This window comes from Camellia sinensis, chromosome 11 (assembly GCF_055761805.1).
Source record: "Camellia sinensis isolate YWXY chromosome 11, ASM5576180v1, whole genome shotgun sequence".
NCBI classification, from domain to species: Eukaryota; Viridiplantae; Streptophyta; class Magnoliopsida; order Ericales; family Theaceae; genus Camellia; species Camellia sinensis.
In genome coordinates, this window is record NC_138971.1 from 52,685,497 (window position 1) to 52,698,202 (window position 12,706).

Sequence of the window (12,706 nt, forward strand, 5' to 3'; positions counted from 1 at the left end):
AACTTGGAGATGCATGTGATTATATTGCAATTATAGGCTTTGGGCCAATGTTGAATTTTCTTGAAGTACTTATAATCAATCCGAAATGTCCTAAGAAGCAAAACACACAGCTTTTGCTGTGTACTAAGCCTTTTTTGTTTTTAATACCAAATTCCATTGTTTAGGCTCTCAAATTTTTTGCATTTTTTTGGAAAGTTTTGTTTTTGTCTATAATTTTATTTACGATTTTTTTTTTTTTTGATGGCCTTACTCTTGGCATGCTTCTAATGCATTACAATTCTCAAATTTTGGTCCAACTCAAATATCTTATTTTTAGTAGTTTCTTTTTATCATTTATTCATTTTGTGTTTGGTAAGAAACTATCTTAGTTTGTTGTTTCCTATTTGAATTGGTCACGGCACACCTATTTAAAATAGGCTTCAATGGCTTATAAGTTATATATTTAATGTCCCTAGATGACATGCATTTTCGATACATAGGAAGGACTAACTATATTATTAAGGGTAATTGACATTGGATATATTTGCTTACATTGTCATTGACTAACATCTAATTGTACTTGGTGGGTGGAAACTGCTCGAGATCGCCCAACAGCGTCTAGGAGACATAATGTTGTACTTTCTCAAAAAGTGGCTAAGAGACCTCGACGCACTCGTAAGACTAAGGATCAAGGTAGTGGCGTTAATGAACATAACATGAATGACATAGATGTTGCTTTAGCAAAAATGGTTGAGGTTGAAAACGATGGAGGCAATCAATTGAATGTGAGTGACATGGGTGATGATTTGGGTGATGAACCAATAGATATGGGTTATGAACCAACAGACATGGGTGACTATGAAGACCAACCAGCAGATACAACTGAAAAAGTTAATGAAGATCTTACTAGACCTTTTCCTGGAGGGCCATATGACCCTTCAATTTTGAAGAGTTTTCATTGTCACGTAACAGCCAAAATTTGGCATAATGATGTAAGTCATAGTCTTACATTAATTTAATGTTTTAAATTTTGTTTCAACTTTACTAATTCTTTTTTTTTTCTTTTTTTCATTCTATGTTACAGGAACGTGAAATACGTAAATGCTTAAATCATGGTTTTAAAGTTAGTGAATGGTCATTTAACTTGGAAGAGAATGAACAGTCCAAATTTCATGGTTTAATTATGGATTCGGGGTTGATTTCTTTAGTGAGTTGCTCATATAAATTTGTAAACAAAGTTATAGTTTCGGCCTTTGTAGAAAGATGGCAGCCAAAGACAAACACGTTTCATCTACCATTTGGTGAGATGTCACCAACCTTAGATGATGTTAGTGTAATTTTAGGGATTCCAGTGATTGGTAAATCAGTCTCTTGCAAGAATTCATCAAATATTGACGCTACAAATCTGCTAGTTGAGGCTTTGGAAGTAATAATAGATGAGGCAAATGTAGCGTTGAAGGTAGCACGGGGCCAGTCTATCAAGGCAGAATGGTTGAGACAACGGTTTGGGTCAGTGTCTAATGCGGACAATGATAATATCATTGAGTGTACAACTAGGGCATGTTTGTTATATTTGTTAGGTTGTACCTTATTTGCAGACAAGACAGGCACACGTGTTCCGGCAGTGTATTTGTCTTTTCTTATGGATTTGCGATCGGTTGCTTCTTATGCTTGGGGTGCAGCCGCATTGGCTTTTTTATACCTGCAATTGGGTACTGCCACAAGGTATGCTGTAATACAGATGGCGGGATACATGACATTGCTGGAAGCTTGGATTTACAAGCATTTTGTTGGTGCTAGACCCCACCCCAATTTGGACTATAAAGAAGATCAGCCTCGTGTCTTTCATTGGATTTCTCGCACCTAATTTGGTTCATCAACGTCTATTTTACAAAGGTTACGAGAGGACCTCGACAGATTAGAGGCCCATGACGTAAGTCTCAATCTTATGTCAATGTATGTACATATTACTTGCTATGATTCAATCTAATTCATAACTTACATATAAAATTTTTACTATTGTAGGTTATTTGGGATCCATACCATGATAAGCATATTGAGCAACCTTTTTCTGATGTTGCTTACTATAATGGATGCTTAAAATGTATGCACATTGTTGAACCATACCATCCAGATAGGGTACTAAGATAGTTTGGTAGGGTGCAAATTATTCCCTCACCTCCACTTGCTCAAGTTCGAGCCTCTAGAGGATCCACTGCAAAATAGTACAGCATTGCCTATAAATACTTGGATACGATTTGGGAGAGTTGGGAAAATCACTTGTTGTCTGAGACAGCGCGTAGTGTTCTAGTCTTGCATCCATGGGGTTGTGTGCTAGGTTACTTGGACTGGTTTACTTCCATTTCACACGTACAAGTTCAAAACCCGACACATTGTTCTAAGTATAATCCACGCTCTGAGCCATCAGCTGATTATCGTCAACTTCAATTCGTATGTCAACTTTTACCATTTTCATTTTTATATATATTTTGTTTAAGGCAATCGTTAAGTTTTATTTTATTGTTTGCAGCGCATTGACAGTGCCTTGAGTATTTCACGTTCAATGCTTTAAATTGGATACAATGAAGCAGCTCCAACCCGAGATATGTTACGCAATGCTATGAAGAAGATAACACAAGCCTTGGAGGGCCAACAGTCCACTGAAGAACATACACCATCAGAGAACTTGGTGTACACTCATCGCAGGAATCGTAGAGCAACGTCTTAGACTTTAATATTTGTTGGGTTCAAATGTTTTAAATGTGTATTTTGAAAGCTTAGTCTCAAACATTTGTTAGACTTTTTGATGGTGTTAGACACAAGTATAACAAAGGTCAGATAACACTTTAGTATATGTTAGTTTGTCTGAGAAAAATTTTTGGCATACATTTTGATGGTGGTTTGTATATGACACAAGTATGAGCTAGGCTTGTATATGACGTTACTATACCTTTTTGGGCACTCAATGAATTATTTTGATGGTTTAGAATTGGTTTGATGGTTTGAATTGGTTTGATGGTTTGGAATTGGTTTGATAGTTTGAATTGGTTTGATAGTTTGTTTGTTTGAAATATTGGTTTGTTTATTGCTTTATGGTCATCGTTGAATAAACAAATCTGGACTAATGAATAAACATGAATTTTATGTTCATCACTGACTAGCCGAACAAATTCTCCTCGTCTGTAAAATCGAATCAAAATAACTCACTCAGCACTGTAATGCCGAACATGTAGTCTTTGTTTCTCACTGTAATGCCGAACATATATGGTTTTTTTAGTACTGTAGTGCTGAACATAAATGCTTGCTGGCCCAATCACAATTGCTGGCCTACTCATTTCAGCAATGCAGAATCGAATAAAAAACAATTCGTTCAACACTGTATAGCTGAACAAATATATTTTTGTTCAGAACTGTATTATCGAACTATAGTGATCCAGTCAGCACTGTATGTCCGAACAAAATTTGTTCACCACTGTGTAACTTGAATCCATTCCAATTCACTTTTTTCATCAACTTCAATTCAGTACAACACAGAAAATAACATTCATTTCAATTCACTGTTTACCATTCCAATTCATTAGAACAAAGAAAATAACGTGAATTAAATCCATTCCAATTCACTCTTTTCCATTCTAAGCTAGTTTAACAAAGAAAATTACATAACTTAAATCTATTCTAATTCTATTTCCTAACTCACTCGTATGACATTAGTCCTTATCGAGGTCTATTGTTTCGACTGTGGCTACGTCTAGATTGATGAGTGATTTGAAATGTTGTACTCTGGAACTATATGTAACCTTCCAGCCTACTGCACAAGGATCATGATACCTCTGCCAGTTAGTTGCTATGAGTGGAATAGGATGACCAGGCTCCAAAATTAGTTACAAAAAAATAAAAAAATAAAAAATATTAGAATGTACAAAAATGTTGTCATTATTAAAAAATTTGTCGTTATAATGTACAAGAATGTACAAAAATATTAGAAACTAATACTTGAACAAAATGATTGTTGTTGACAAAGCCAATACATATCTCCTTATGAGAGGCAATAGACGTCGGTATTGACCTAAGAGGGAGGAATGTCAAACATTGTTGCATAGACAAGTGGACCAAAACGACTTGGTAGAAAGACGGTATAAGATGACCCATGTCAGGCATTGTCATCCATCGGTCCAACCCAGGGTTTGGTTCAAAATATGCCAAGGTGTTGGTAAGGTCATCGATTCTCTGTTGTGATCCAAATAATTTCCTATAGTGGTCACTATGCGCATGCAACTCTTTAAGTAAATCTTTTCTCACTTGTAACCATCCTTTTTCTCCAAAACCCATCAAACCAGCAATAGCTCGGAACCCACAATTGCCATCTGCTGCAACATCCTTACTATATTTAATATATCGTCTCAATTCAGAAGGAAATGCCTCTAAAAAGCAATTTTGATTCAATGATCGAAGCCGGTGAACATATCACATGCCAATACCAATGTTAGACAATAAAGTAGACAACATGACACAATTATATACCTGACTAGTAAACCATGTACCGTTTCTGTTTTCTTTGTTTTCACCTTTTTTGCTGTTACACTCACCTTGGCAATGACTCTGGGTGAATAACTATCTTGTGCTGAAGCAACTATTTCAAACGCAGATGGCTCACAACGAGTGGAGGTCTCAATCTTCAATTTTGGCTGACCCCGTGGATTAGACTTCACTTCCGGCTCAATCAAAAATGCACAATCAGGTTTGGCTAACTCCCTCAATTTCTGTAACAAAAACCTCTTCACATCTGGATCCACCTCCTCGAATTGTTTAGGAAACAATTCTAACTCAGGTGTACAAGTCCACTCTTCACTTACAGTGTGCGGGGTACTCAACATATCAAGCTTAGTCTAATATGAATAAATTGAAGTGAGGGGAATTGACCGATTTTCCCTCATGTAATTTCCTATCTCATGTGCACATGGCAAACCATGAGTACATCGAACGACACATCCACATGCAGTAATATCAATACCAACAGAAGATGCTCATTTAGACTCTGCCAATATGATCTCTAATGCAGTAATTGAGACATTACCATGAAGCTCCTTAAACTGCACAGGTTTGAAATCATGTTGCACAATTATCCTACTTTTCTCAAATGATGATTTTATTTCACTATGTTGCAACTCAAGTAAATTGTGTATCCTTGTCCAATTCGACTCAAAATTTCCTTGACTTGATCCAAGATGTCTTTTAAGTTTTGCATGTGAACTCTCAACCCTATATATGAAAATAAACTGTTATAAAAATAATGTTATAAAAAACCAAAAAACTAATAAATTTAAATGTTCGTATTTACCTATTTGTTGTAGAATTTCCAAAGTGCATAAATGTGTCAGTCCAAGCTGCCACAAATTTCGACTTGTATGTATCCAACCAAGATGAGCTAACATAATGAAGTGCATCTTGATAAGTATTGAACTCACTATATAACAAAGACAGTCGTTGCATGTATACTTCTTCAGACGATGACATAACCAACATATTCCAACTCACTATTAACATTTCTCATTTATCTTTTGTCTCAAACATCTTTTTTGCAATTAGCAAGCACATTTTTTCCAATATGCCATCTACGCAACAAATTTGTAGTTGCAGGAAACACCATACATATGGCATTCATAAGGGCCAATTCTCTATCTGTGACAATAATAGAATGAAGAGTATTTTCATCCATGACACTACGCAAAATACCAAGTGCCCATGTGTAGTTATCCTCCTTCTCATACTGGAGGTATGCAAATGCAACTGAAAAGGTCATGTCAGTCGATGTCACACCTATAATCTCCAAAACGGGCAACCGATATCAATTGGTCTTATAAGTATAATCCATCAACAATACTTTTGGAAATGCACGTAACAAATTCAAACTAGTATGATGTGCAAAGAATAAATTGGTTACTGTCTCAGTATCTGCATAGCTTCCATGCCACTCAATGTACTTGTTCATCGCTAACTAACCTAATAGTTGTTGCATTTGAGATCTCCCAGCTTTTTCAGCAACTTTATACCTATGATGTGCATTGTAAATTGTCTTCATTGTGGAAGCATTTGCATCATCACGCTGTTTCAATGTAACCAATATCTCACTCAGTCGTACCATACTCTTCGACATGTCTACCAACAAAGAGGTTTCCTCATGTGACAACCTTCCAGCATAAGAATGACCCTCAAGATAGTCTGCAGCAGGATGATTATGCACACCACAAACAACTATCAAGATCCAGTCATCATTTGTGGCTAATTTTTTGCCCTTCAATAAAAAGAACATTCACATTTTTTTGTACCAGTCAGTCTTGCTTTTTTTGTCTTAGGCCTGCTGTTTTTTCGAGTGTCCCTATAAGATCCACTCATCTCGCAAGCTAAGTTAAGTCTTGGCTTCCTACTACGAATACCACCCCCATTTGATTTCTGCACAACAATAACGAATCCATTTCTTCTTCCAACTTGACGTGCCCATCGAATTAACTCATCTCGACTCTTGAATATCTGAAATAAATAAATTAAACTAACCAATTATTGCACATAAAAAAGGTACATTATTTGTAAAACAATCAAAGACTCACGTCATAAGTAATAAATTCATTACTATAATCCATTACAAGTTCTGAATCAACCTTACTGCCTTTAGTCGAAGCATCACCCTGAAAACACGTGTGAATGTAATTTCAAAATTGAAAAAATGATGTTCATTTCAACAGTCCCGAAACTAATGGTTTTGTTCAGTTCAACAGTGCCAAAAATAAAGATGATATTCGGTTTAACAGTACTGACTATATGTATTAATGTTCAGAACCTATGTATTGAATGCAAGGATTATGTTCAGTACTGTATTACTGAACATAATCCTAACAGTCGGCAAACCAGTACCGAACAGATCAAACAAAACAAGAACAAAAACGATCGAGAATGTTAATATAAGACAGATAAACTTACCAATGGAATGTCGGTCTCTCTAGAATTGTTGTCCTCGTCCTCCATTGCTCTACACAATGAAATAAGTGATAAAGTATACGTTATACTTGAAGCAAAACTTTCAAGTTCAATAGGGCTGATGATGGTGATGAAAATGACACATTCAAAATTTAAGACGATTATGAAAAATAATAGATTTAGGGTTTATGTTGGTTGGTTATGAAAAGTAATAGGTTTAGGGTTTACAGACATGGAATACGTATAGTTGGAGTTGGAGGTAGGGGTGGAGGTGGGGGTGTGGGTGGGTGTCCAATATTATAGAAAATTAGTTCTTATTTGATAGGTGGGTGTTCCATTTAATAATATCTTTTAATGTAATTTTACTTTAGGGTATAATTGTAATAATAAAAAAATTATAAAATGGGGGGTCCGAAGAATTTTGGCAGGTGCTAATAGTAGCATTCCTTACTTAATGCATACTAAACACAATTTTAATTTTATTATTTTTGCTTAATACACACCATTCATTTTCAAATATACCTAAAATATCCTCATCTTCTTCAATCACCCCACCAACCCTAACCCTAGCCGCCGCCACTCACTGCAGGCCGTCGCCTCTCCTTCCTTCTCCCGTGAATCTCTTCCTCACTCCTCTATCCATCACTTTCCCTGCCTTACCACTTCCAACAACACTCCCAAACCCTTTTTCACCCCATTCTTCCCTCCACCACCAGCTCAACCACCTCCCCACCATCGCCGCCACAACCTCTCATCCCATCCCATCTCATATTCTACTTCCTCTTCTCTCTCTAAAAACTACGAAACCTACCCTCGCCACCACAACCCTCCTTCTACAGAGATCTTCCCCAATCCATAGGAGAGGAGCTTCTCGCCGAAGACAACTGCAGCAGCAAAGCTTCGAATCAGAGCTTGAAATCCTAGATCAAAGTTTTGAATTTGGTTTGCATGATCGAACTCCTACAAGCCCTAGATCTAGATCTGAAAACCCTAGGATTCTCTCTCTCTCTCTCTCTCTCTCTCTCTCTGCGATGGAGAAAAACGAGCCATGGCCGAAGTGGGAGACTGGGTTGTTCGTTGATGGGGAGAGGGAGACGGGTTTGCATAGGGGAAAGGGGTCGCCAGTGAGGTAGGGAGGTTGTGGGGGTTGCGATGGTGGCTGGGTTTCGGTGACAGTGGCTGAAGGTAAAATCAGGCGGCAGAGAGTGGTGGTGTGTGGGGGGTGTATTGATATTGTTTTGTGGTTATTTTGGTCATTTTATCTAAGGTCATTATTGTAATAAAAAATAACCAATTAATGGTGTGCCTTGTTTGAGATGTTCTAAATAAGTGCACTTTTTGAGTTTTTATGAAATTTGTGTTGGTTTTGAAATGATGTGATAGAGAGGTAATGTAACTTAAATAAGATAATGTAACTTAAATAGGGTAGTGACTTTTTGGCTTTTTGACTTTTTTAGGAGATGCCAAACCTAACCTAAATGTGGTGTGTAAATAAACCTCCTCTCTCTCTCTCTCTCTCTCTCTCTCTCTCTCTCTCTACATATATATATATATATATGCTATTTTTCCAAATTCATATTTATTTATGCTTGTCTCTCTCTATATTCATATATACATTACATTTCGGTTCTCTGGTTCGGTTTAGTTAAATAGAGTTTGCTTCTTTGTATGCTCTGTGATTCCATTTGCTTTCGTTTCTCAATTCAACTAATAACTGCTTCTCATCGAGTATTTTGATTTTTTTTAAAAAAATAATGTGCTCACGATTTGGTCTATCTACAATTGAGTTCTTTCTGGGTTAGATTATTATTATTATTATTTTTTTTTTTGGTATTAGTATAATTTAAGATGATTTTCTTTTTTAATGCCCAGAACACCCCAAGGCAGGATCTTAGGATCTACCCTTACAAGCCAAATGGAGGAAGCTAACCGATCCACCTAAACCGTCGAACTTTCACCACTTGAGTAACCCTGGTTAGTGAGGAGAGAAGCAAACTCCCTTACCAACTAAGACGGTCCCTTAGTGGTATTTAAGACGATGTTGCGCTCAAACTTATCATCGAATTGTATTCAAGTAATGGTATGCCAATTATAATCACACACATACTCGATTCTAGTAATTTGTTGGAATTGGCATCTTCATTAATTTAAAAAATAAAAATATATATATACTGATGTTGAAGGCATTATAAGCTTCAAGTCTGTCGAATCAAGTTCCACCTTCTCTCTCCTAAAGCCAATTGATGTTAGGGAGGGCTTCGCTTATGTTTTATTGCATTCGACATTGTAACCTGTGGGCCTGTTTTTAGAGCAGTCACTGGGAGCGGCATTATGGACCAACAAAGTCCAACAGATAATTTTCTGGGAAGCAATCCGTTGATACCTTTTCAAAAGGAAAAGGCGGACACATTGATAGCTGGATGGGTTAATAGACTAAACTTTGATTGCAATGGGTGAATTGACAAGAATAACCGCTGCACTAAGAGTAATCAAATAGCTAAAGTGCATGTGATTTTTATAATATAAAATAAAAAAACCAAAAAAAAAAAAAAAACAAATAGAAGTTTTTCACAAATCAATTTGTATGCATAAGAAAAAGAAGTCTTCTTCTCTAAATAAACTAAAAACTAGGTTTCCTAGGATTGTTTCTTGGTATCTCTATTTGTATTAGACAAAAACGAAGACATTTTTTTCCTTTTTTTTAACAACTAATGTCGTGTAGTGATTTAGAAATCCACTTGTCCACTTGAGTACACATTGGAGGGCTTAGGGCGCAAGATTTTGGAATTTTTCTATGAAAATTAAAAGAAGGCTCCATTCAAGTGGGCTTAGAGTCCTTGATTCTATTGGAGATAAGATTATATTGTCAAAAATATCAGAAGATATGGAAGATATTATAATATATGGAGATCCCATGATTTGTACTTATTATGATTTTTTGTATCTCTGATTTATTTTAATTCCTTAATTGAAGGGATTTGATTATATCTCTCACTCTATACATATGGTGCATCATATAAAGAAGAGTATGAAGTTGAGTGAATGAAAGATGTAGCCCATAGGGCTTTGTGTATGTGGATATAGGCCAATATTGACTAAACCACATTAAACCTTTGGGTTCTTTCTTTTCTCTTTTTTGTTTTCTCTCTATATTCAACCTTATTGCCTTATTACAGAATTCAACTAACTCTAGCGGCACCTTGCTTGTACAGCCTTGAGCCGGGCATGCTGGTCGTGCCCAAATAGCTCTATTTCAAATTGTTTTCAAGTACGAAGTGCATAGGACTAAGTACAGGTCATCCTAGGTCAAATTGTGACATAAAATGCTTGTATCCTATACTAATGTAGTATGCTTATGCAGCTATACATGAGATTAAATTTCAAACACTCTTTGCATTGTCTTTAAAGATATTCATTCTTGAATATGTAACACATGTTTTGTCCATGAAAATTGCCAATACACAAAATCTTAACACCTTCATTTTAGTTTCACGTTCATTACTGAAATTAGCAGCCATTTGATGCAGAGGAAAAGAAAGTCCCTACAGAGAAACAATCATTAGATTTTTTTTTTCACTATGGTAATATAGGCATCTTGCTTATTCAAATTCAAAAGCTTTTCAATATTAAAGTAATTTACTTTACTTTTTCTACTAAACAACGTAATTATGTCCTTGTGTAAGAATTATTGTATAACATGTGCCAAAATCAAGTTATTTTATATTCTTTCATATGTATGATTGTTTAACATTATTTTTTTTTATAGTTTTTACTGATTCTTATGATTCCTAATTCTATTCTTGATTCACAAAATTAGAATTTTGATTTGCAATACAAATGTTGATTTACTATGTTTGTTGCAACATACACAACCCAAAACAGATGGAACATGTTGGTGTAGGAAGGAGAATGCACCAGAACTAAACGCAAACTTGTTTGTACATTTCTTGCTTGAACTGTAGGTTTTGGATCATGCCAGTCAATGTAGGCCAGGATTGATAACTATGTAGAGCATTTGGAATGAAAACAGGCCGATCATAAAAACTTTACTCAACTCGTGTTGTACACTCATCATATTCCTGTTTAATATCGCAATAGTAATGATTCATGTAGCTTTATCCAAATCTTCAGCACATTTATTTGCCAAATTCAATTGTAACCGGGGAAGTGGTAATGACTTGAAGCAGCAGATTTAAAAGTTTGAAGCTTCACATCATAACTTAAGATCATATAGTATACAAAGTGAAATGTCATTGTGGTTATTCTTTCCATTGGTTTTTGTCTTTTCTTTCTATGTTTATATTCATGTTAAATCTTTTACTTCTTACTTATTGATAAATAAACAAACAAAGAAAATAAAATATTTGCCTCTCATCTACCATTTATTTTCCCCCGCTCTTCTCCCACTTGATTGCTGATATTGATATCTTTCAAATTTGTCCCATACTCTGGTGCTGATATTCTTGAAGGTTATTTTGTCTGCTTTAAATTTTATTTTTATTTACTAACTTAAAACTCACTTTTCTTGGAATTTGCTTAAAATTAGTGTTGCTACTTTGTAAAACCAAATTGGATGTTGTCTGCATACCATTTTAAAACAAACTTGTCGGCAAGTTTCTTCCTTGAAAAAACCTAATCCATAAAAATCGACTCATACATTCATTTCTTTAATTTTTGGTCCTTTTTAGAAACCTAAGAAAGTGATCTACACAGCCATTTCCTTGTGGCTTGGTGTCTCCTTTGCAATTGAAGTATTGTGAGATGGTTTTGATTCAGCAAATTTGCTAGATACGTGTGATGGTATTGCAGCTAACCAAGAAGAAGCCATATGATGGCCTCTGATACTGTTATTGGACTCAGTGCAGGAAAGAGGCTATTGAGTTCCTTCTATTATTCTGATCTCACAGAAAAGCTGTCATGTGGTTACGATTATGGATCAACATACCATCAGGCTGCTTCAACAAAGAATGTTATCATAGCAAATAAGTCCTCCAATAATAGCACTAGTTTTTTGTCCAACCAACACACACGGTCCTTAAAAGCTCAGAAAGAACATGTGAATACTATTTCTGAACCTTCAATTGCTGAGGTGTGGCTTCAAAGATTGAACCACTTGGAGGAGGACAGATCTCATTCGGAATTTTCAGTGGAGGCTCTTCTCTTGTTACATAAGTCAATGCTGGAAAAGCAATGGAATCTTTCAACTGAGACAGTAATAACTGATGGAAAAAGAGAAAATACCCACAAGAAGATGCAGGTCACTGGTTCAGGGACATTTGCTCGTAGGCGGAGACTAGATACTAGGAGGAAAGTTCTGAGGCAAAACTGTTCCATGATTCGACTTAGTACAAGTAAGCAGCTAAAATGCATTATCAGGCTAGAGCTGCTTCAGAACCGTTTGAAAGGATATGTGAAGGGAGTAATAAGTGAGGAATTGCTCACCCATTCAGAAGTAGTGCAATTACCTAAAATAATAAAAACTGGCCTTTACTTAGAGGAGCAGAAATTGAGGTAATTCATCTTTTTTCTTTCTTATTTATTTAGAGTGAATGAACCACTTTGATTCAGTTACTTGTTTTGTTACTACCCTCACCATGAATGACACTATTTTCCACGGTGAGATGTTTACACAACACAAGGGAGGTAACAGAAACATAGATTTGTTCATTAAAGATACGTGGAACATCAGAAATTTTGTTTCTGTCTTGTTTACTTATTCATCCATCGTTTGTGAAAGGTAGCACATTTTTCATGT

At 35.8% G+C, this 12,706-nt stretch overlaps 1 protein-coding gene across 1 annotated transcript; it reads left to right on the forward strand.

Moving 5' to 3' along the window:
• Positions 1 to 11,782: 11,782 nt before the first annotated feature.
• On the forward strand, positions 11,783 to 12,466 carry LOC114311849 (RNA polymerase sigma factor sigA-like). Its single transcript, XM_028258021.1, has one exon. The coding sequence runs from the start codon at positions 11,783 to 11,785 to the stop codon at positions 12,464 to 12,466; it is 684 nt and encodes a 227-aa protein (XP_028113822.1).
• Positions 12,467 to 12,706: the final 240 nt, after the last annotated feature.